The sequence below is a fragment of the Gracilinanus agilis genome, chromosome 1, assembly GCF_016433145.1.
Source record: "Gracilinanus agilis isolate LMUSP501 chromosome 1, AgileGrace, whole genome shotgun sequence".
Taxonomy (NCBI): Eukaryota; Metazoa; Chordata; class Mammalia; order Didelphimorphia; family Didelphidae; genus Gracilinanus; species Gracilinanus agilis.
Genome location: NC_058130.1, coordinates 138943917 through 138969446, shown reverse-complemented (window position 1 = coordinate 138969446; position 25530 = coordinate 138943917). Strand labels below are relative to the sequence as shown.

The following is a 25530-nucleotide window of genomic DNA, read 5'->3' as shown; positions in this document are numbered from 1 at the left end:
GGGGTCCGGGGGGGGGGGTTGAAGGGGAAAGGTGGAGCATGAATCATGTAACCATGTTAAAAATGAATATTAATAAATGTTAAAAAAATTCTAATAAATGCTAGATTATTTTTATCAGCAAAAAAAAAATAATAACAACAAAAACACGTCAGGGCCGTTGTACAGCAGAGATTCTCAACATGTGATATTTAGCTTAATTTAGAGGGTTAATAAACCATGTCATAATTAAAAAAAAAAATTGTCGAGTGTTAAAGACTTCTTTTTCTTGTTGTTTAGCTTTCTCTTCTGAACTTCCTGAGTCTGGGTAGCCATCATTAGCCCAGCAGCTTCTCAGCTTTATCCTCGCCGTGGTCTTTTGGCTTCTGAGGTCTGAGTTCTGGTTTTTTCCAAGGTCAAGTCCCCTGGTGGACCCCCTTGCTTGATCCTCTGCTGGAGGTTCCTTTACAAGTCTCAGGGCACTGCTTCCACAGTCGTATGCCCGTCTGCACTGGTTCCCCACTCAGGGTTTCAGAGCTTTGGCTCGTGGCTGTGTCTGCCTCCACCCACGCCTCCGCCGCGCCTGCGCTCTCCCGCGCTCAAATTTATTTATTTGGGACCCCTTATTGGGGTCCCAAATCTTGCTGCTCTCAGGAACAGGCCCTGTAGCTGCCAATGACTCGATGGGTGCCCCAAACTTGCTCTATTTCTTTTTAACTGGCTTCGGCGCTATAGGTGTTGTGTGTGGAGGAGGTGGGGGTGGGGTGGTTGCTCAGCCCACGATTTAGTGAGAGCTGTTTCACCCCTTTATAGCATGGAAATGTCCCGATTCCACGTACCTTCCACGCTGCACCCTGTTGTGGGGTTCCTCCGTTCGTCTGGACTTGTTTTTATGTCTCCTTGAGGAGTTTTGTGTGTTTCAGTCAGGAGAGGTTAAGAGCTGCTTTTTACTCTGCCGCCATCTTAACCCGGCTCTCAAAGCATTCGAAAACAACATATTTTTGTCCAACATTTTAAACCTTTTCAATCAAAGATTTCTCCAGAAAAGTTGGCCAAGATGGCTACTAGCAAGAATAACAAAGGAGTGAGAAGCTTGCTTCCAGAGGGTAAGAAGAGCAAGGGAAAATTTTTCAGTGCTTGGCATGGAAAACACTTTCATCTTCCTAAAGTAATTGTTTTTAACACTCAAAGACTGGTTTCTCTCTCAGAAAAGAAGAAAGAATCAAAGATAGTCTATATACTAGGCTATCAGAGAGAATGAAGTTTTGTTTTTTTTTCCATAGAAGAAATTTTATGTAAAAAAGGAAAAATAAAGAAAAATGATCTCAAGAAGCAAAGTGAAAATATGACCTGGGTCCTAATGTTACAGGATGGGAAAATATGCCACAAAGGAGGAAAAAAAGGTGACCACTTATACTTGAAGTTAAGTATATGAAGTTAAGTACTTTCTTTCTCTTCAAATAGCAGCTCCTTGTCCTCCAAAGAATAAGGTAAATTCACTTGTGCCACAAAGTAAAATGCCATCCAGTAAAAGTCCGTGGAAGAAAGGAGTAGTAGTAGTTGGTGATAATACCCTGATAAGGATTATAGAGGGAGCTATTTCTTGATCTGATAATAATACAAACAACCCCTTGATCTCTAGAGCCCCTGGAAGCAAGCTCCTCACTCCTTTATCATTCTTGCCTATAGCCCTAGTATCCAACTTTTCTATGACAATTTAACCAAAAATGTTTGGCATCAATTGAGGACATAATCTAAGACTGTGATGGTGAACCTATGACACATGTGCCAAAAATGGCCTACAGTGACCTCTCTGTGGGCAGGTACTGTCCCAGGCAGAGTTAGTGACTAGAAAGGAAGAGGAACTCTAGTGGAGCTGCTCCCCTCCCCTTCCCCACCACTCTTCCCTGCAGTTACTGCAGTTACTCTCTCCCCTGAACAGAGGACTCAGGCCACTCCCCTCCCTTTCTCCCTTCCCTGTCTGGTCCAGGGCTCTATATGACGCTCCTCCTTGGAGAGAGGAGGCCGAAGCTAAGGGGGAGATTCAGCGCCAGGTCTTCAAGGAGGAGCAGCTGAGCCTCTGCAGTGGGCCACATGCAGCCACTCTGGGTGGCAGGAAAGAAGGAAACAGCCATGGAGGCTCACACCAAATACCCCGCTCCCATTCAACTTCCAAACCTGCAAAGCCTCCCCTGTCCCCTCCCTGGGCTCCTCCTTTGCCTTTGTGTGGGTTGAGATTAAATGTGTAATTCTCAGAGTAATATTTGGCTTATAATCCTAATTTCCAGGACCCCAGAAAGATCTAGGGGCTTAGAATAAAACTGCCCCACCTAAAATTTTTTGTTTTCCTGACCTATTTTCAAAACCTTATCTGTAGTCCAGGATGGATATCAGCTCTGGGAAGGGACAAACTCAGAGAAACCAAGAAGGAGTAAGAGATAGCACTAAGTCAAGCTGAAGATGGAAGGAACAGGGGATTGTAAATGTATCTTTACTGTCTCAGGCTGTAAATCACATGATAGTCATAGGTTTTTGATGATGGGGGGTTAGGGACACATAATGTTGAAAATCACATGCTCAAGATTATGAACATCACAACCACCCCACCCCCAACCCCCAATACAGGGTTGGTTGAGAGGTGGTGGAATTGAGAGATTTTAAGTCAATATTATTTTTAAAAATCTGTTCTTGTACGTAGATGGAGAGAGACATTTTGTCCCAAGCCTGAGCACTTGGCTTGTGTGGACAGTGTCCCTTTTCCTTCACTTCCCTTTCCCCACCCTCCCTGCCATTTAGCTCCAATAAAGTTGAATCTGTCTGCATTCTATCTGACCTCCCTTTTTACTTATTTAGAATGGCAAAGATCTCTCAGATCTTTACTCCACACTTTCAAGAACTCCAGTCCCTCCAAAACAGAGGGGAAAGGATGGAGGTGGGGGGGGGGGGAGAGAAAGGTGGAGCACAAGGCCCCCTGGCAGCACTGTCTTCACCTTGAAGACTTCAGGTCAGTTGAACTATAGACAGACCAGAATCATTGGTAAAGCAATTTTAGCCCAGACTTGAACTGAACCCAGATCAGGATTAGCTGCCCCAAAGGATGATTTTGTTTTTTAAAAAGGGAAGTTTATATTATTCTAGAACTCCTATTTAAGTTGCCTCTCCTCCCCCCCAACTGAATGGTAGCAGGGCTTGTGATAATTAAATTAAGTCTACACAAAGGTGAGAGCACTTTCCAATTTTGGGAGGCCCTAACCCACATGTGCTAGAGTAAGTAACCAATCAGAATTGAGGCACCGCCCCCTACGCTTTCTATGAGAAAGCTTCTATTGTAATTGGACATGCAGGCTAAGGGAAGACACTGGAAGTGACTTATAGGTGAGTCCTTTATAGGTGAGCCCTTGCAGAGAGGAAGAGGATGCCACTGGTGCAATGAAGGGGACCTGAGGGAGCTTTGCTGGTTCATGACCAAGACTGTTCCACGTGGGTAAATTAGGCTGACTCTCCTTCTCCTCCCTTGTTGTTTCTGGAGTCTCTACCCTCAGGGAGGCCTCTTTTGCCTCTCTAAGTGTAAAAGGCCTTGTGGCTAGAAGCCTTGTTTAATTAACCTTTGTGCCCCTCTGCTGGGCCTCTGGTCCGGGCCAGAGTTTCTCTCTCTCAATTTCCCTACCTTCAACCTTCCTAATTGTAAATAAATCAACATAAGTCAATTTTGACTTGAGATTATTCCTTAATTGGGGAAATTTCCCCTGGTGACCACCTTTTAATATATTGAACCCATAAAAACCCCTTTTTACCCCTTACAGGCTTGCTGATGGAAGAATCTCTCCCATCTGACTTTTCCTAAAGAGAGGTACCTAAGGTAGTCAGCCAGCTGAAAAGTAGACCTTCCTCCATACAAGATCCACTGGCTGGGGCTGGGGAGATTGGGTGGGGAGTGGGGTCCATTGTCGGTGCAGACTGCATTCAGTCTGGAGGAGGCAGGGCACTGCATGTAGTCTAGGGAAAGGGGGGAGGGGGGGAGGCACAGCAGGTGGTCTCTAAAAGATTCTAAAAGGTTCACCATCACTATTCTAGGACATAATAAATTCCTCATATTGGTCAAAAAAACAGGACTATTATAACACTTCTGGTTACTCATGCTGGCATCAATGATACTACAATTATTAATAATAATTTATATAGTGCTTTAACATTTGCAAAGTAAAATCCTCATGAACCCTGAAGCTAGATGTTATTATTGTCCCAATTTTACAACTGGGAGATTCACTGACTTGCCCAAGATCACATAGATATCTGAAGCTGAACTCAGGTCTTTCTGATTATACAGGTCTAGCACTCATTTCCAGCACCACCTAACAGCCTCTAGAAAGCAATGCTAAAGATTATAAAATCTAAGGGAGAAACTAAAGACTTTGGGAATCACAAATAACATATTCATCAGTATTGGTAATCAAAAGCAAGGACTTCAGCAAACAAAGGCAGGTTTAGGAAGTGAAAAGTTAGTTAAGAAAAAAGTTCTGAGAAGGGCCTTTGGATTTCTAATTAACAGCTTAAAATATAACAACAGGTTTTTGGCCCCAAGATGGATCAAACTAGACACATATCTACTTAGAAACTAATCAAGTCCAACTAAACAGGTCTCTTCTCTTTGTCTGCCTCCCTGTCTCTATCACTCTCTTAGCAAAATAGCTAAAAATATCTATTTGGCTTAATGATAATGTTATCCTTCAAAAGGAAGAACTAATGAGGGAAACTGCAACTCAGTACTTGTTTTTCACTAACAAGAGTGCTGCTTAAAGTACAAGTGACAAAAACCTCAGAAATAATAAGATTACTCCACCTTAGATTTTGTGTTAGAAAAAGGAAAGTTTGAAATAGTTAGAGATGTAACCTAACAATGATAATAATAATAGCTGGCACTTAAATAGTGCCTTAAGATTTTCAAAGCCCTTCACAAATATCTTATTTTGAGCAGAACCAGAACATTGTACACAGAAACTGAAACATTGTGGAACAATCAAATGTAATGGACTTATTTACTAGCAGCAATGCAATGACCCAAGACAATTCCAAGGAACTTATGAGAAAGAACACTATCCACATCCAGAGAAAGAACTGTGGGAATAGAAACTCAGAAGAAAAACATATGATTGATCATGTGGTTCAATGCGGACATGATTGAGGATGTTGAGTCTATTGAAAATATTAATAATATGGAAATAGGTTTTGAACAATGATACATGTATAACCCAGAGGAATTCCTCATCAGCTCCAGGAGGGAGTAGGAAAGAGGGGAGGGAAAGAACTTGAATCATGTAACCGTGGGAAAATATTCTAAATAAATAAAATTTTTTAATTAAAAAAATAATCTCATTTTATCCTCACAACAACCCTGGGAGCTAGATGTTTTTATTATCCTCATTTTACAAATAAGGCTATTGAAGAAGAAAAAGATGAGGTGATTATCCAAACACAAAGCTAATAAAAGAGGCAAGATTTGAACTCACATCTTCCTGAAACCAAGTCTAGCATTCCAGTGGTTCCCATCTAGTGGTTCCCAAACCCCTTAAGGGTACATGATAATGATCCATAGGATTCACACTTAAAATTCTTTAATGAGAAGGAAAGAGTATAGTGAAATAATAGAAAATGGTTCCTATTATCTAGAAGAGGGGAAAGCTCATTTTGAGTAACAGAGAGTAAAGGGAGTAGAACCAAAAGAACAATATACATAATGACTCCATTAATATAAATGGTAATACTAAAATACACCAAAGTCAAGGGAATTGCAATAACCAGTCTTAGTTCAGAAAAAAAGATGAGTAACACATCTGGCTCTTTTTGATAAAAGGAGAAAAGAGATACAGATGTAGAATGTTGTATTTAGGGAGCCATGACATGGCAGATTAGAGGCAATGACCCAGCTAATCCTCTCCAAACAACTCTGAAATAATGCCTCAAATTAAATTTTGGAGTTGTAGAATAAAGAAAAGGTTAGGGTGAGGCACTATTCCAATTTAATATAACTTAGGAGGTTTGTAGGAGAGGTCTATGACACAGGAGTGGGGAACAGGGACAAGGTACATGCAGCAGTAGCACGAACTTGGAGGTGGTTTCAATAGTGGCAACAGCAGCTTCAGGAGCTCTCTGACCAGAGACAGCAAAGGGGTTGTTTGGACAACTGGTCAGAAAGAGATTATAAGCACTTTGCTGGTAATAGGTGTTGCTGGCACTGATGGCAACTCTATTGCCCATACCTGCTTCCAGGGTGGAGAAGAGCATTTGTGGTCAATCACAAAGAAGACAGGTACTGGTCACAGTTCCAAGGCCGACAGAAACACTAGCATGTCTAGCTTGAAAGAACAGGGGCCTTTCCTGGGTAAAGACCAGAACACAGACCAGGAAAGCACTGACCAAACCTCTCCCCAGATCGCACCACCTTGGAAACACTGAAAAGTTGCAGACCCCCAAAAGGAGCTCTGGAAAAGTAACACAAAAATGCCTGAAGCTTGGGATAGTGCTTCCATACTCCAACATTAACATAAATTTAAAATCAAGAAATAGCCTGTAAAATTGAGGAAACAATAAAAAGAGAACTTGACCATAAAAAGCAACTACAGTGGCAGGGAAGATCAAGACACTCAGAAGAAGATGACCATGTAGAACCAAAGCCTCAAAAGAAAAATGTTAATTGGACACAAGCCCAGTAAGCCCTGGAAGAATTAAAGGAAGAAATGAGCAGTAGAAGAAAAATTGGGAAAAGAAATAAGAATGATGCAAGGAAATTACAAAAAGTGAATTAATAGGGGCAGTTAGGTGGCTCAGCAGATTGAGAGAAAGGCCTAGGGATGGGAAGGCCCTGGGTTCAAATCTGAATTCTGACTCTTCCTAGTCATATCTAGGAAGACAGTTACCCTGGGCAAGTCACTTAACCCCCATTGCCTGGCCCATACCACTCTTCTGCCTTACAGTCAATACATAAGATGGAAAGTAAGGGTTTGAAGAGAGAAAAAAAAGAGAGAATTAACATCTTGGTAAAAGAGGCACAAAAAATGCTGAAGGAAATGATATCTTAAAAAGCAGAAATGCCAAATGGAAAACAGGTACAAAAGCTCACTGAAAAAAAATAATTCCTTAAAATTAGAACTGGGCAAATGGAATCTAATAACTTCATGAGACATCAAGAAACAATAAAACAAAATTAAAAAATGAAAAAATAGAATGTAAACCATCTCAATGGATAAACAACTAACATGAAAAATAGATCAAGGAGAGATCATTTAAGAATTATTGGACTACCTAAAAGCCATGATCAAAAAAAAGAGACTAGATATCTTATTTCTTGAAATATGAAACGTAAAGGAAAACTGCCCCAATATCTTAGATTCAGAGGATGAAATAAGAATTGAAAGAATCTACTGGTTACCTCCTGAGATTCTAAAATGAAAACTTCTAGGAATATCATAGCTCCTAAACTCACAAGTCAAAGAGAAAATGGTACAAGTAGCCAGACAGAAACCATTCAAATACTGTAGAACCACATTCAGGAATACAAAATTTAGTAGCTTCCACTTTAAGGAGCAGAGGGCTTAGAATATGATATTTCTAATGGCAAAGGAACTAGGATTACAACCAAGAATAAACACCAGAAAAAATAAATATAATCCTTTGAGGGAAAATGGTTGCTTACTATAAAGAGGAATTTCAAGCATTCCTGATGAAAAGACCATAGCTGAAGAGACAATCTAACATGCAAACACAAGATCTAAAAGAAGCATAAAAAGGTAAGCCTGAAAGACAATACATAAGAGACACAATAAGGTTAAACTGTTTACATTCCTATGTCAGAAGATGCTATAATAATGATATAAATATATATAATAATGATATAAATAATTCCTAAAATTTTTATTGTTATTAGGACAGTTAAAAGCAGTCTACAAAAACAAAGAGTCTAATGGGTATGAGTCAATTATGATTGATTCACGATCTCAAAAAAAAATTAAGAGGTAAGAAAGAGGGATGCACTGAGAGAAGGGGGAAAGAGAGGTAGAATGAGGAAATTTTTCTCACATAAAAAAGACAGACAAGGAAGAGCTCTTATAGTATAGGGGAAAATAGGGGAAGTGGTAGGCAGTGCTTGAATGTCACTCTCAAGGGAACTGGTTCAAAGAGGGAAGCAGGCATGCACACACACACACACACACACACACACACACACACAAAAATCTATCTTACCCAACAAGGAAATAGGAGGGAGAGGCTATAAGAGAAGATGGGGGAGTGATAAAAGGGAAAGCAGATTAAAGAATGCTGTGGTCAGAAGCAAAAGACTTTCAAGAAGGGAATAAATCACAAGAGAGAATGGATTAACAGAAGAAAACAGGATGAAGGGAAATTCACAATTAGTAACTATATGAATATGGATGAGATAAGCTTACTCACAAAATGGAAACAGATAGCAGAATGTATTAGAAAATAGAATCCAACAATATGTTATTTATAAGAGATATACTTGACACAGAAAGACACACAGAGAGATAAAATAAGGCAATGGAGTAGAATCTATTATGCTTCAGCCAAAGTTAAAAAAAAAAAAAAAGCAGGGGTATCATTCATGAGCTTAGAAGAAGCAAAAGCAAAAACAGTCGGAATTAAAAGAGAGAATCATGGAAACTACATTCTGATAAAAGGTACCACAGACAATGAAGTACTATAAAAAATTTGTATAATGAATTCCTCTGATAAAGGCCTCTTTTCTCAAATATGTAGGGAATTGAGTCAAAAATTTAAAAATATGAGCCATTCCCCAGTTGATAAATTGTCAAGGCATATGAACGGGTAGTTTTCAGAAGAAGAAATCCAAGCTATCTGGTCAAGAAAATATGTTCTAAATCACTATTAGAGAAATGCTCATTCAAGCAAATCTGAGATCCTACCTTACAACTATCAGAAATGAAAAATGCTGGAAGGAATAAGGGAATATAAGTACATTAATGAACTTGTTGCTGTGAAGTCCAACTATTCTGGAGAACAATTTGAAACAATGCCCTGAGAGCTATAAAATTGTGCATCCCCAGTGACCCAGTAATATCACTACTAAGTCATATACCAAAGAGATCATAGAAAAAAGAAAAGGACCTATATGTTCAAAAATATTTTATAGCACCTCTTTTTGTGGTAGCAAAGAACTGAACATTGAAAGGGATGCCCATTAGTTGGAGAATGGCTAAACCAGTTATGCACATGACTGTGAAGGAGTACTATTGTGCTATAATGAATGACAAGGAAGAATCGTTTCAGAAAAACATGGCAAGACCTCTATGAAATGATGCAAAGTGAAGTAAGCAGAACCAGATTATTGTACCAGGTAATGGCAATATTGTAATGATAATCAATTTAGCTATTCTGATCAATACAGTTCCAAAAGACGCATGAAGAAAAATGCATCCACCTCCAGAGAAAGAACTGATAAACTCTGAGTACAAATTGAAGGATAATTTTTTTTCACTTTTCTTAACTTTCTTGCTTTTTGTGATATGGCTAATATGGAAATATTTCCCATCATTTCACATGTATAAATGATATGCTACTTGCCTTCTCAGTGGGGGCAGAAGGGAAGAAGAGAATTTGGAATTCAAAATTAAAACGAAAAAGTTTTAAAATAAATATTTTAAAGAATTAAAAAATGCATATACTGGTAGACGTGGTTGCTTTTGTTAGTGGAATTTGGCTTGAATTTTAGTTAGTTATAAGAGAGATTTTTCCAAGGTGAGAAATCAAAATGGAGGTTGATTTACATAAAAAAATAAATATCCAAGAACCACTGAGGCCAAAACTAAAGATGGATACTTAAAGGTCCTCAAATATGGGAAGTGATAAAGGAAAAGCATTTTGAAGAATAGTTGACTGAAATTCAGGAAGCTAACAAGGAAATAATTTTTTAAAGTAACCAAAAAACTGAGGATAAAAAATTACCAAGAAATAGCAATCCTTTTTCACAAACTATAAATGTATAGAACATAACATATCACTCAATATTCATTTCTTATATTCACATATAGGCTTCTTAGTGAAAATTTAGGTACAATCACTAATAAGTTGTGGAATGCTTCCATAAAGAAATCTCCACCTAATCAGGGCAAGTGGAGCCCAAACAAGCTGTCTAACAAACAAGCTGGACATCAAAGAGGGAATATTCACAAGTGGAATACAATAGAAATCATCAGTAGATATAGTTTAGGTGAGTTAATTGAAATTTTGTTTAATTAAAAAAAATTCTAAAACTGTGAGTAAAAATCTGAAGCCATGTTTGAAATCGGTACAAAAGACTACTCACGTTCAACTATGTTTTTTAGATGTGACATAAAAAAAGTTGTTCTTGTTTTGTTTTGTTTTTTACTTGCACCCAGTAATCTGCTTTGGATTTTCTTGCCACTTACTGTCCTTCATGAATACAAATAATTCACAAAAGACTGTGTGAATAATTTTTAAAAATTAGAATAACAACTCAAAGGGTTTAGAAAGGAAGAAAAATCACTGCAGATGCTTATGAAGGCAGAAGGAAAAGAAAAAAAATGGCCAGTTCAGTCCAATCCTTCAAAATCCTTATTTCATTAAGTCACTCAAGACCAAAAAAAATTATTCTTCCTACACTTCCCCATGGAAGGAAAATTTTCCATAAATCCTCCAAATGTTTCTCTATGGAAATGATGCTATACTAATCATACCAGCCCTGGATCATTATAAAGCATCTTCAGTGATTGCTCTAAAGTGATCTGCTCTATTGTCAGAATTTAAACCAGTACTAGACAAAAGCTAAACTCAGTTTGGGGTAGTATGATTGCATGGTAACAAAATCTGTTGCTAGGACTACAATAGCACAAAATTTTTGTCTCCCAAAGTGTCTTGCCTTCTTTGAGGAGAGAGGAACAAAAAATGTCAAAAAGTCTGCCTTTGATTACTTAACGTGTATAAATTTAGATATAAAATCTCTGTGAAGATTATTAATATTTTTTCAATATGATGTCCTCTTCCAAACCAGTTTTCGGGTAAGTTTGAGAATAATAGGAAAGAATGGAAAAGAATAGGAGATCTGTGGCACCTAACCAGTCAAGAAGTTTTGGGGTTCTGTGATGGGAATTGACACTCAGCTATAGCAAGCTTATCATTGTACTGGACCTGACAGAGAGGCTTGGCATTGTTAGGTGTTTAGTCAGTTGGTCAAACCTAGATTCCAACCAAATCCCTACAGTGAAAAGTCATGGCTTCATCAGCTGATGAAATAATATAATTCCTTCCTTCTCCTCCTCCCAACTCCTACCACAATAGGGTAAGAAGACTCATTAAGTCCAACTACTGAATTACAGAGTATGCTTCTATTACTTGAAAATCACATTAAAGGAGAAGCCGTAGCAAATAACTATCAGAATCAATTACCCTTAGCTTTAGTGTTCAAGAAAATCAGGAAAAACTTGAAAAAGCCATAATTAACATTCTCCAAGAAGAATGTAATGAAGGGGAGATATAAATGTTTTGTGAATAAAAGTGTCCTGCTAACTCAGAAGGAAGAGTCTACTTTTGTGCACAGCAAGAGCTTGGGTCGTGGTGGTACTACATACATTGTCACCACTGTCTGTCTGTCTCCCAACAAACCCTGTCAATTTCTTGCCACCTCTCACTCCTATTCTTCTAGAATTCCTGAAGGAGTATATGACTAAAGGCCATCTCGAGTGATGATAAAGAGAGAAGTAGCAGGAACAATGGGAACTTATATGATACTTCAACCATTCCCTGCATTTGGAAAAATAAGGATGCCTGGGGTTTAGGGCTCAAGAAGTTTCATATGTTGCTTGTGCTGAGGCTTGAAGAAAACTGGTATGTCTAAGATGAGGAAGAAGTATGAAACTCTTGGAAGACAACCTGTAAAAGCACAAAAGCTGTATGTGCTAGGTCAGTGATGGGCAGACTTTTTAAAGAGGTCCAAAGGAAAGGAAATGCTCATCTGTCAGTCTGTTTCTAAGGCAACTCTTTAGAAGTTTCATTGTATTTTATCCTACTCATTGTATTTGTTAGATTAGGAATAATGTCACACAGTGGGAAAGAACATTTCAGTTGGCTGCATCTGGCCCACGGGCCGTAGTTTGCCCATTACTGTCCTAGGTGAAGAATATTAAAGTCACAATGGTTGAACTTCATGAAGAGTTCACGAAGGAGAGTGGGACTGGGAAAGGAGATTGGAGTCTGGTTACAATAGGCTTTAAATGCCAAACAAAGGAGTTTATAGCAGTAGGAAGACCCTGAAGTTTATTAAGCAAGATAGTAATAGGGAAGGAAACCTTGAACTCTAGAAACCAATTAATGGATTATTGCAGAGTCAAATCAAGAGGTGATGATGATCTCTGTTCATTCACATTGTGCTAGTTAAAATCACCTGGGGTTCTATTTGGAAGGATTGAACCTCAATATATGTATCAATATAGTGTTTGACAAACTTCTGTGGACCTGTGGGGGACCTTAAAACTACATTTCCCATGATTCCTCATGGCAGACAGGAAATGTGATGATGTAAGAGAGGGGATAAGACTTGTGGAGTCAGGATGGGAGGGTTCTCTTTAGCTGCCTGGACGCTAAGGTATGAGAGGTAAAAATGGCTGAGGCGATAGTTTTGAATACTTACAGGCGGGTGGTCTAATGATTTTATCTCTATCAGCATGGCTTTTATTAAAATACTATTCTCCCTTTTAATCTCGGCCATCCTCATTTTTAATAACAACAACATATATCAGTACACATATCTAGATATAAAAAGGCAAGCCCAAAATGATGGAACGGATAAGATAAGAGCCAAATAATAAAATGGAAACATAACCAAGAAAATGGAGGAAAAAATATTATAATGTATAGAAAAAGACAAATAGAAAAGAGCCCTGAATTTAGAGAGTAACACCTTAGTTTTGCTACTTATTAACCTTCTTTGCCTTGGGCAAATCACTACTTTCCTGGGTCTCCATTTTCTCATTTGTAAAATGTAAGTGTTGGATTAAATGGTCTGAAGTCCCTTCGGGCTATAAATCTATGCTATTATTATTAGGAGTTTATGAGGAATAGATAATATTATTTAAAATATTTTATATTCTCATTTTTATAAGTATAATTAATAATCATTATTCAAATAATTAATAATCAAATAAAATCTAAAAGGGAAAAGCACTAGAATTGGAATTAGAAGGCCTGGATTCAAAGCCCTGCTTTATCTCTTACATTATTTTGTAAACAATGGTAAATCTTTTAATTTTTCTTGAGCTTCAATTGCTTCATCTATGAATTATGAAGAGTTGGATTACATGATTTCTAAAATCCTTTCCAAGTTTAACATTATGATTCTAAGCAGCTTTAAAGTATTTTATTCAGTTAGGGGAAACTGCAGTTAAAAGGATGAGCACCAGATTCCATCGTTACAAATTATTAGAACAGTTCATTTTGTTTTAAAATTATTTGACTTTGAATTGAGGAATCTTATATTACAATATGGAATGTTTTATTGTTTTATGATGTCTTTTTCTTTTGTTTCACAACAAAAGTTGTGTATCACATTTGTGTAACTTAGATATAATTTGCCTTCTGGTTTCAGGTTATTTTGTATCAAAAACATTAAAACTTGGGATCTCCTTTCAGCCTCTACTCAGGTAGCTGACATCCACTTTGCCATGAGAAAAAATCACCAGCAAATGATTTATTTTGGTAGCTCTGTCGATGGCTTTGTAATTACTTTTGGTGAAAAAGGTCCTAGTCAATAAATTATAACTATGTAGTTTTTTTTAATATACATCAGATTCATTTGCCTAAAAACCCAGGTTACACAATCACAAAATTTATTTCATGGCCCCCAAGATGATTTTTAACATGATTTTATTTTGATTAGAAATTAAATTAGAAATTAAACCTCTAGCAATTTCTCAGAGCACCATACACCCACATAATCCTAAACCTCTGGAGGCAACTCTTTAGAAACACTATGAAACATACAGATTTTGGTAAAACAAAGTGGTAAGAAAAAAACGATTGTTCTGGGAACCAGTAGAACAAAGCTTTGATTCTCGTATCGGTCCTGGATGTCACTTAAACCCCCTGACCCTCTCAGATTTTCCATCTGAGGAAACAACTAGCAAAAGAGATACAGGTATGAGGCAAACATAAGTTAAGGACATTATATTAGCCAGTTTAAAAAACATCCCTTCCCATTCCCCAACCTGTCAAATCTGGAGACCCATCTTTTGAGGATAATGAGGTGGTGGTGCCCAGGTCCTCAGGAGGGATCCCCTCTTGTGGGGTACTTTGGCCCTTCCTGCCTGAGATAATGACTTCAGGAATAAAAAATATGATGGGTTTATGCACAGAAATCCATGCTCTTCGTAAGGGAATACCACCATCCATGCCTCTACCTTTACAATTTTTATTTTTCTCATATCCTCCAAAGTTCTTTTCTCCCAGGGGATGGCCTTTATCATCAAATTCTTCATCTATAAAAGAGGATAGGAAGGAGAGGAAAAACAAAATATCTAAAGTCTGAGGTACTTTCTGAATCTTTTTTATCATCTATAAGAAGGAAGAGGAATACTTCCAAGAAACTGGAGTAAATGATTTCTAAGACTGTTCTGGAATCTGGACAAGGACTCCTAACCAGGGTCCTTTAAATTATTATTATAACATTTCAACATAATTGGTTCCCTTTGTAATCCTATGTAATATATCCTATAATCCTATTGCAATCCAATTTATTTTATGCATTTAAACATCGTTCTGGGTTCAGAGGCTTCAGCCAAAAGCTTCGGCTGGAATCTCTAAAAAGGTAAGGAACCTTTGCTCTAGAGGCCAGAATTCCACCCACAGAGATTGCTATCGCTGATGGCCTTCAAAGGCATTTTCTTCAAAACCCATCTCCCACCCTCCCATTTCACAGCTAGGAACACTGAAGCCTCGGCTCCTAAGGTGACCCGCCCGAAACGAAGGGAGGATGCCAGGAGTCCAGGCTCTGAGGGTTTGCGGGGAGGGCGTTGACATTGTCCCATAAGAAGCTTTTGGTGTGAGAGGGGATGTGTTTTCTACACCGCTCCCATAGCAGAGTCAAGTGGCGGCAGACACCAGAAGAGAGACCAGGGATGGAGGGGGGAGGGGCCGCCGGCGGGGCGGGGCTGCGGGGATGGAGGCCTCAGAGGGCGGGGACGACGCGGGGACGACGCGGGAACGACGCGTGAGCGTCTCCGGGTACTCTCTTCCCGGCTTAGGACTCACAGTAAACGAAAGCCAGGGCCCTCAGGAGCACTATCCTAGTCAGCCAGAAGGTGCCCGTCAGGAGACAAGGCGGACAGCTCGGAGGCTCCCGCCCGGGGACTTTTAGGGGCTCGAGCTGGGGCGCATCGCCCCCTCCTCTTCTCTTCCTCAGAGATTCCACGGGGGCAGCCATTGCAAGCAGGAGAGACTCGAGAGGAAACCCTTCAGACGCATGCGCACGCACGCACGCACGCCTTCTAATTTACCCTCTGCTGGGAAGGGAAAGCGAGGAGATTCTGAAGTCCTAGGAAGAGGGATGGGCACACCCTGTGGCCACGCCTCTTACAGTCCAAGCTCATTCTAGAGCTCTTGCCCAGCCCAGTAAGGGAGCTGGAGTCTAAACGGGACTAGAAATTTTATACTGCCGTAGCATCTCTGTGCCACCGGGTCTTGATTGCAAAATATCTGAGGTTATCCCAAAGGTTTATGGCAAGCATTCAAGACCTCCCTTGATCAGGGTCCAAACGCTTTGGTAAAGTACAGAGGGTTAGGAATTAGAGGTGGAAACATCAACTCCCTAGCTGGAAATGTGGGTTAGTGAGAGCCCTGGGTGTGGGGTCAAGAAAACCTGAGTTCACAACTCCAGATCTGTTATGTTTTGTTCCTCTTGGACAAGTCGTAATTTACCTCTGTAAGTATCAGCATCTGTTAAGTGAATGGGGCTGGAAAAATTTTCTAAATCAGTTCCCTCCCACACTCCCTCCGCTTTCCTTTACCCAACCGTCTCCTCCCCACCCGCAATTACCGACGTACTTCTGAGATGAACCAAATTACTGCCAGGGAAAGAGGCAACAACGATTTTCTGCCTTTTAAGTATAATAAAGCCCTCTCTGGGGTTTCTCTCCCAATTCACACCACTCCATCCCACAATTAATGATTCCATTTACTAACGATTACTTGTAATAAAAATAAAAATCACTCTACAAGGCAATAGTTCTATAGAGGACGGAGAGAGATATATACTTTGCCTCATGCACCTGCTCACTGCCTAAGTGGAGAAAACAAAGCCCTGGAGTGGTGGAGAGTGGCGGCTGTCTGTATCAGCCTGTGCCATCCATCCCCTCTCCAGTTAGAGCTGCAGGAGAGGGGTCACCAGGCAGAGTTCACCGTTCCAGGCTTCCCTTTGTTGAAACTGGTTGGCTGCCCTGAAGCCCCTTCCCTAGCTACGGTGGGTAACACCCCCTGCACCTTCCTCTGCTCTCACAGAAAGTCACCTGCCAAAACTCAGGGGACTCTGAGAGAGAAAGAATTTTGGTTGAAAACATTTGTTTCCTATTACAAGATTAAACTGGGCTCCGTGGTCCCTTTCCCCCGCCCCCACCTTCACCTCAAAGGAGAGAAGCATTTCAGAATTTTGTGGGGACAAACTGAGGATATCCCTAATTATCTCTATTAGGGAGAGGTTTTCATGCATTCTATTTTAAGGTCACTAGGGCAAAGCATTCTTTTCCCAGCCCAATGGCAAGAAGGACAGACAGCCATCCTGGGATTGTTGATCCAGAATAAAAAGGTTTAGAGAACTAGTCAGCAACAGCTCTCAGTGAGGTGATTATATTCGCCATGAATGAACCTTCGATCATCCCTTTAGTAATTCCCAGCAAGGTCTGCTGAGCATACCTGTAATTTGTTATTCTACTTAACAAACAAAACCTTGCCAGATGGCTTCTCTAAATAGGAAAATGTGTTCAAATCCTTAGAGATGCCTCAAATAGAAGAGTGGCCAAAGGGTAGGAAGAAACAGTTTTCAAAGTAAGAATTGAAAAATTATCAACAACCAAATTGTTAATATGAGAAATACAAATTAAATTAACTTTGAGATTTCAATTCAAACCCAACAAATTGGGAAAGATTCTCAAAGACTAAAACAGTCAGTAATGAAAGAGGTAATATGCTTTTGGTAAAGCTGCAAATTGATGCAACCTTTTTGGAAACCAACTTGAAACAATTCAAGAAAAGTCATTAAATTGTTTGTAGGCTTTGACCCAGCCACCCTACTACTGAGCTCATACTCCTATAAGGGCAAAGGCAGAAAGAGAAGTCTCCTGTAGACCAAAATATTCATACCAGTACTGTTTTGAGGCAGCAAAAAAGTTAGAAACAAAGTAGATGCCTATTGATTGGAAAATAGTGGAACTGTGGAATATGTGAATGTAATGAGGTATTATTACACCATAAGAAATGAGAAATTAGAGAAATTAAGAGAAACAAAGGAAGACTGGTATGAAGTGATTACATAGGGAAATGAACTGAACCAAGAAAGCAAAATGCATATTGATTACAATGAAGAAAAAAAAAACACTCAAGGAAACTGAATTCTGATTACTAATAAGAAACAATCTTAAGGTCAGAGAGGAGATGATGAATAGCATTTCCCCTTCTGGTAGCAAGATGGATTAGGGGGAATGTCTACTCCAAGCATAGTGAAGACTTCTCCCAGCAAAATGGATGGATGAGAACAACTCATTCTAGTGACCATGAAGCTGACTGATGTAGGCACTATAGTGTACTTAGAACTTGGTCAGATATAATAGACAACAAGGTCATTCCCTTTATTCCAAGCCATTGCTAGTCATCCTAACTTTTGGCTTGTGAATGGCCTTCAGGGATTCTAGAAGAAAAAATGAGCCTGATGACTTTGTGCAACTCTATCTAACAAATCTAATTCAGGACCAAGTCAAGAAAGCACTCAGGGATGTCACTGGTTCTCTTCTAAACAAAGGATGAACAAACAAGATGAGAGATGTCAAGCATAGAATATTTCATACTATGTCAGACTTGGTCACTATTTAGTTTTAACTTTTTTTCTGTTATTATTTCTGTTATTATTCCCTCAATAATGAGGGAAGCATTAGATGAGGACATTTAGAAATTATTGTGATTTAAAAACAAATAAAAATTCTTTTTTAAAATGCCAATAGGACTTCTAATTAAGATAGCAGTCTAAATGGAGTCCTGGTTCCCATAGTAGGTGTTGAAGTCCTAAAACCTTTTAGAGGGGGAGTGATAGGAGAAATGTCCTTGGGCACACCTAGAGAGGGGGAGGGAAGCAGCCCAGCCCCACATCCATCTGGCTTTCTAATAACAAACTCTGATGAACTCTGTGCTGAGGCATCAATGAGTGCCCACAGAGAAGTTCTGAGTGCCCCCTTGGGCATACATGCCATAGGTTCACCACCATACCCCTAGACCAAATAATGACCAAGAAATCCAATGAGGAACTATAGGAAGGGACTTCTTCCACACCAGAACTGCACAAAAGGTCAAAATAATTGTCAGCCAAGCAGTAGGAAAGGAGACCATCAGCAAAATCTGTGCCAGCCTAGCAAATAACACTGAAGCCTCCAAGTTCCATTAAAAAAAAGTCTAGAGCAGGGGTCAGCAATGTATGGCTCTCGAGCCATATCTGGCTCTTTTGAGGGCCGGATATGGCTCTTTCTGCAGGAGCCATAAAGTCAATTTTTTTTCAGGTGCTGTTACAGGAGCATGCACTGTTACAGGAGCGCACACTGTGAGCACTGTATGGCTCACACGAAATTACATTTTAAAAAATGTGGCGTTTATGGCTCTCGCAGCCAAAAAGATTGCCGACCCCTGGACTAGAGAGAGCAGGGCTCCAGTACCTAGCATTCTGAACTTAGCCTCTCTAGAGATCCCTAAAGATCTAGTACTCTGAACCTCAAAGATCTAGTGGGACTTGAGAGAATGAGGTTTTAGAAGGAAATCAAGGCCACTACACCTAAAAGTACACCAGAGTGAAAGCCTGGCTCTAGCACTAAGTCCCAATTCAGAAACTAAAGTTGGAAAGGTTAGTAAAATGAAGATGCTGACCAGTGTCAAAAAGAATTGCAAAGAATAACTCCATAATAAATGCAGAGGATCAAAGGAACAAACATTTTCCATAAATACTATATAAGTAACTAGAAGAAATGAAGGAAGAGATTTTAAAAATTAAATAAAAACCCTGGAGGAAAAAATTGGAAGAAATATAAAAAGTTTATAGGAAATAGTCATTAGTCTTGACCAATAAATAGATTCCTGAATGGAAAATGAGAGAATGTCCTTCGATTGGGGAATGGCTGAACAAATTGTGTTATCTGTTGGTGATGGAATACTATTGTGCTCAAATGAATAATAAACTGGAGGAATTCCATGTGAGCTGGAATGACTTCCAGGAATTGATGCAGAGTGAAAGGAGCAGATCCAGGAGAACATTGTACAGAGAGACTGATACACTGTGGCACAATAAAACAAAACAGACTTCTCTACTAGCAGCAATGCAAGAATTCAGATCAAGGCTGAGGAATTTATGAGAAAGAAAACTAGCCACACTGGGAGGAGAAACACAGAAGAAAAACAACTGCTTGAACACATGGGCTGATGGGGATATTATTGGGGATGTAGACACTAAAGGATAACTCTAGTCCAACTATCAATAATATGGAATTAGGTTTTAATCAATGATACATGTAAAACCCAGTGGAAATGTGCGTTGGCCAAGGGGGCTGAAGGAGGTTTGGGGGAAGAGGGAAAGAACATGAAACATGTAACTATGGGAAAATATTCAAAATTAAAATAAAATAAAGAGAAAAAATGAAATATAAATAAATAAAATACATCCTTGAAAACTAGAAAAATTAGAAAGAAATCAATTGCTTCATGAGATAGCAAGAAATATTAGAACAAAATCAATAGATTGAAATATAGAAGAAAATACTGATCTCGAAAATGTTTTGAGGAGAAATTATTTAACAATTACTTGACTCCTTGAAAACCATAACTATAAAACAAATCAAAAACCAAAAAGTCCAGGCATTTTATTTCAAACAATCATAAATAAAACTTCCCAAACCTAACCAAAGGGTAAAGTGAAGATAGAAAAATTCCATAAATAAATTTACGAAAGAGACTCAAAAGAAAAAGTCCTATAAAAGAATATCATACCCAAAATCCAGAATTTCCCCATGCCAAAAAAAAAAATACTACAAGAATTCAGAAAGGAGAAACTCACACACCTAAGAACCACAGTAAGAATCACAGAAGACCTCACAACTTCTACAAAAATAAGAGATCTTGAAATAGTATATGCCAAAAAGCAAAAGATATGCTTTACAACCAAGAATAACTTATCCTAAAAGCTGAGTATAATCTTATGGGAGAGGAAATGAGTTTTGAATGGAAGAGGGCTTTCAAGAATTTTTAAATAAAAAAATAGATTTGAATAAAAATCTTGAAATGCAAACACAGGATTCAAGAGAAATCTAGAAATAAGATCAATTGGAAGGGGCTGTTTGATGTAGTAGTGCTAATATTCTAATAAATTAATAAAAAAAAATAAATGTCCCTTCAGAACCTTAATGTACTCAAAGAGAATTGGAGTTAAATAAGAAAAGAAAAAAAAAGAAAATACAGCAAAGGACTTATTCTGTTTTGAAGGTCTTTAAAGGGGAAAGAGGAAGGAGAATAAAAAGAACACTAGTGTAGAAAGGAGGAAGTAGGGGTATAATCTGTTATTTTTCTTCTTTGGAATACATAAGAAGAAAAGTATACAAATATAGAGGAAGAGATGGGGGAAATAGGCTTCTGAACTCACTTGAAATGAACAAAGAAGGGTTAAATATGCATACAAACAATTTGGTGCTTAAATATTTCGCATTCAACAGGAAAACAATAGTGATAGAGAAGGATGGTTAGAGGGAATAATAATACCAAGCAAAATAAACTACTTGATCTTGAAGGGAGGATTAAAAGGCAAACAGGGAAATCAAGACAGGGCTAGGAATTGGACCTGGAAGAAAAATTCCACAACTAGAAATGTGAGATATTAGTGAGAGTCCTGGATTTAGAGAAATCAACAGCTCTGTGAAAAAGACCCTCTCAAAAAGGATCCCTCAACTGAGCAATGGTTAGACAAAAAATGTGACATGTAATAGAATATTATTGAAACATAAATGACTAAAGACACAATTATAGAGAATCCTGAATATTATGAATTGATAAATGTTGAAGGGAAAAGAAGCAAGAGAATAATTTGTACAAGTATAGCAACAGCGTAAAGAAAAACAATTTTGAAAGATTTTAAAATTCTGACTAGAGAGGTAATTGGCTCAAGGTTTTTAAAAAGCATGATCACCATATGAATTTGTTTTCCTTCTTTCTGCTTATTGTTGTAATTTTTTATAATTTCTCTTCAGTAAGGGGACATGGGAGGAGAGGGTGAATAGCAGTACTGGTGCCAAAAAGAGGGCCAATAAAACAATTTTCTTGTGCACTTGCACAGAAGAAAAAAGATGGAAGTTCAGAAGGAAACATAGACTAGCAGGACCATAATATGTAGAATTTATTCTATACTTTAAACGAGATATGAAATGGAAATTCTCAGTTTCATATATAATCCTCTTTTTCTGTTTTGTAATATACATGGAAATGATTTTTTATGTTTAATTTTTGAATCATAATTTTAAAGTCCCAAGTTATAAACTTTTAACTTTCAGGCTTAACAGCCAGTGATTCCACAATATGATATAATTCACCTCTTCCCTTTTTTATAGATGAGAACACTGTGGTTCAGGAATTGAAGGAATGATTTTGTGTAAGGTCACAATGTGAGAGAATCAGGAATGGAGTCCAGGTCTTTCTTCTGACTTTAAGTTTGAATTCTTATTAAGGCTCTTTCAAGTTATCAAGCAAATATTTAAATGCCTAAAAGTTTATATTTCTCCTAAAAATAAATTTCATAATACTTCCCTGCCCACTAAATTGTAGATTCAACTAGAGGACATAATCATGCTAGGAAGTTAGATAAATTAGAGAAAATGTTTAAAGACAATAACTAACATTTCTATCATATTTTACAATGTATAAAGTATTTTCCTCATAGCAACCTTCTGAGGTAGGTAATACTAATGTGGGGTACACCCACATGTTGTGGGGTACAGCCAATGTTGTGGGCTGTAATGGTGAACCCCTGGGTTTGGGAAAGATACTTTTTGCAAGAATGCAAGACTTTGAAACAAAGCTTAAAAATAAAAAGAGAGATTTATTAGTAATATAGAATTATTGACCAGCAAGACAGAATGAGTGGAACAACCCTGGGGGGCTGCTCCCAGAATGCTTCAGACATGGGGTTTTTATATTCTTTACAACAGTGAGGACGTGATGTTGTGTCATGGTGTGGGTTGATTTTAGAGTGGTAAACGCTCAGGCATTTGGTGGGGTGTTTGGTCATCAGATCGGAGTCTGCCTGAAGACCCTCATAGTTTAGGGTACAGATGGATGCCTGAGATATAGCCCAAAGGTATCAAGGTGTAGCCTGGAGGTGCATCTCTATATCCATCGATTCAAAGATGATAATAATCTCAGGGTCTTATAGAAGTTACCGGATGTTCTTGGGTTAGGAATCACAAGGACAGAAAGGAGTAAGGGAATTTCCCTGTTTGCAGTTTGCCTGGGTTTAAGGGGTACAATGCCCATGCTACTAACATTATTATCAGTATTTTCCAAAAGGGGAAACAATCTTGGATTTAGAGTTGGTGGGGAGGGACCTCAGTGGTCATCCATTCTATACATATCAACCTCATTTGATGGGTCATTGAGGTCATAGGCTGAGCTTGAAGAGACTTGAGAGGTCATTTATTCAAATACCCTCATTTTACAGGTGAGGAGACTGATGCCAAAAAAAGTAAAATTATATGGCTAAGTTTACATAGTAAATGGCTTAGAGTTTTCAAACAACTCTAAATCCACCACTTTTATGACAGTACTACAAATGCCATCTCATTTCCCACATGGCTATAGCCCTTTTAGACTGCCTTGGACTTCATCATAATTCCAGGAGCCTCATCATTGGAAAATCTCATCCTATAAATTCAAATCTGCCATAGTACTCACACCTCATAGGTACTCTTTGACCCTGTGATTGAAGGGTAGAAACATGAGCTCCAAAAACTCCATTTAAGGAGGGGTCCCAGCCATCTTCTCTTTTCCCACATGGCTACATTCCTTTTAGACTGCTTTGGACTTCTTTATCATATCTCCATACAGGGTATCTTCTTTCCATTTCCTTTTCAGAATTCTTTCATGTATTGTCTTTCCTCATTATATTGTAAGCTCCTTGAGGGCGGAGACTGTCTTTTTGATTTGTATCTCCACCACTTAGTACAGTACCTAAAACATTTGTTGTTATTGTTGTTTAGTTGTGCCCAACTTTTCCTGTCCTCATTTGGGGTTTTCTTAGCAAAGATACTGGAGTAGTTTGCCGTTTCCTTCTCTGACTCACTTTACAGATGAAGAAACTGAGATGAACAGGGTTAAGTGACTTGCCCAAGGTCACGCAGCTAGTAAGTGACTTAAGGCCAGATGTGAACTCGGGTCTTTCTGACTCCAGGCCCTATACTCTATTTACTATGCCACATAGCTGCCTGACACATAGTAGATGTTTAATAAATATTTATTAATTGATTGACTACTACTTGCCCAGAGCCACACAGTTAACAAGTCTTGGAGCATGGCCTTCTAACTCCAACTTCAATAAATGAATAAAAACCATTAAATAAATCTTTTTTTAATTAAATTTTAGAAATAAAAAATTGTACTCAAAAGGACTTGATGCCAGGAAAGACACAGAGGAAGAAGAATTTGGGGTCTGATCTGAAAGATGTCATTGGTCTTCAAAATAAACAAGGAGGAAAAATAAGCAGCAACAACAATAACAATGAAGGAAGAGAACTTGAAGAACTGGGGCAGGGAAAGTACTTGAGGCCTAGGGATAATTATGATGTATGAAAAAGGAAAGAAGAACCTAAGCTGAGCAATAGAAGCCAAGTGAAGCAAATAATTTGAAATAGCTTAGATGAAAACTAGAATTGAAAAAAAAATCAGAATTATATAGCTGAGAAGGTCATCTAGTCTATGCTGTCATACAGAGGCATTCCCTCAAGCCTAGCTATGGAAAGAACTATAGGCTCTTAAAGCTAAAGGAGACCATAGAGAATATCTATTCTAAATATGCTTTACAAATGAGAGGAGCCAAGGCACAAAGAGGCTGACAGTGAAGCCTTCTGGCTTCAAATTCAGAGGAACTGCCGTGCTGCCTGCTACCCAAATTGAAAGATGAACTAGAAAATCAAAGAAACATTTTCACACTTAGTGCTGAATTTGGCCACCATCCCTTTGCCCTATAAGATTTTCCTAAACTTTGAGGCCTCAAAAGAGCCAAACATACAAAAAATTAGCTCAGTAACAAGTAGAAATAATCACTTGATCAACACACATACACACTGACATATATCATGTCATTTTCCCATTTAAAGATGGGGAGTATAGGATTAAGGATTACTTCTTTATCTGCACTTTAGTTAAACTGGGGAGAAAAAAAGACAAAAACAACAGAAAAACTTTGGAGCCCCTACCTCTCTTTATCCACATTTCAGGATAGGATCAGCAAAGCTGGTTGAAAAGTAACTCCAAAAATGGTATTTTACAAACCTAGCACTTTTCAAAACATATTTAACCCTAGAATAAAATAAAAGAGACTGGGACCCAGGGTTAAAAGGAGACCTGTGAGTAAGTCTCTGTTATCAGGTCAGGTGTAACATTATTCAGTGCTTTTCAGGATGTAGCTAGGATTCTAATAAAGGCCTCTTTTGTCTTAGATTTTCCCATCACCACTGGTTGTATTGTTCTCATTAGAAAAATGCATAATGGTGCATTGTATAGAAAAAGAAAAATAGCCCATTTGTGCAGACTCCTGTATATGCCTATCTCTCCCTTTGGATTAGCCACCGGGTTTAATAGATAAACTTTGCTGGTTGCAGGCTAATGGTGTACTTTATGAAATATTTATAAAACTTAAAATAAATTTCACATTCTTAATGTCTATAAAAGAAAATGGGAAACTGAGAAAATTACTAAGGAGAAAAAAGAGATTTAGACAGAGGATTCAGCATAGGAGAGTACGCCTTTGAGCCTTTAAAAATATGTGCTTTGGTTGACTCCCTCTAAAGAAACATTTTGTTTTTTAAACTACATCAGTGATTTCTTTAGTAGAAGGAGCTTCTGATGGGGAACTGATGGTACCAAACCGTGAGCACCTCACCTGACTACTTATTAGTTTTTGAGAGTTGTCCCAAGCACTAAGGAGTTAAGTAATTTACTTACTCAAGGATTTCTCTCTCTCTCTCTCTCTCTCTCTCTCTCTCTCTCTCTCTCTCTCTCTCTCTCTCT

At 38.5% G+C, this 25530-nt stretch overlaps 1 protein-coding gene across 1 annotated transcript in view; it reads right to left on the bottom strand.

Annotated features, from left to right (window-relative positions):
• Nucleotides 1–15442, bottom strand: part of LMF1 (lipase maturation factor 1) — a 731135-nt gene extending 715693 nt beyond the window's left edge. Inside the window, exon 1 of the mRNA XM_044677651.1 lies at nucleotides 15271–15442. Coding sequence (XP_044533586.1) covers nucleotides 15271–15442 — 172 coding nt within the window. The remainder of the gene's footprint in view (nucleotides 1–15270) is intronic.
• Nucleotides 15443–25530: the final 10088 nt, after the last annotated feature.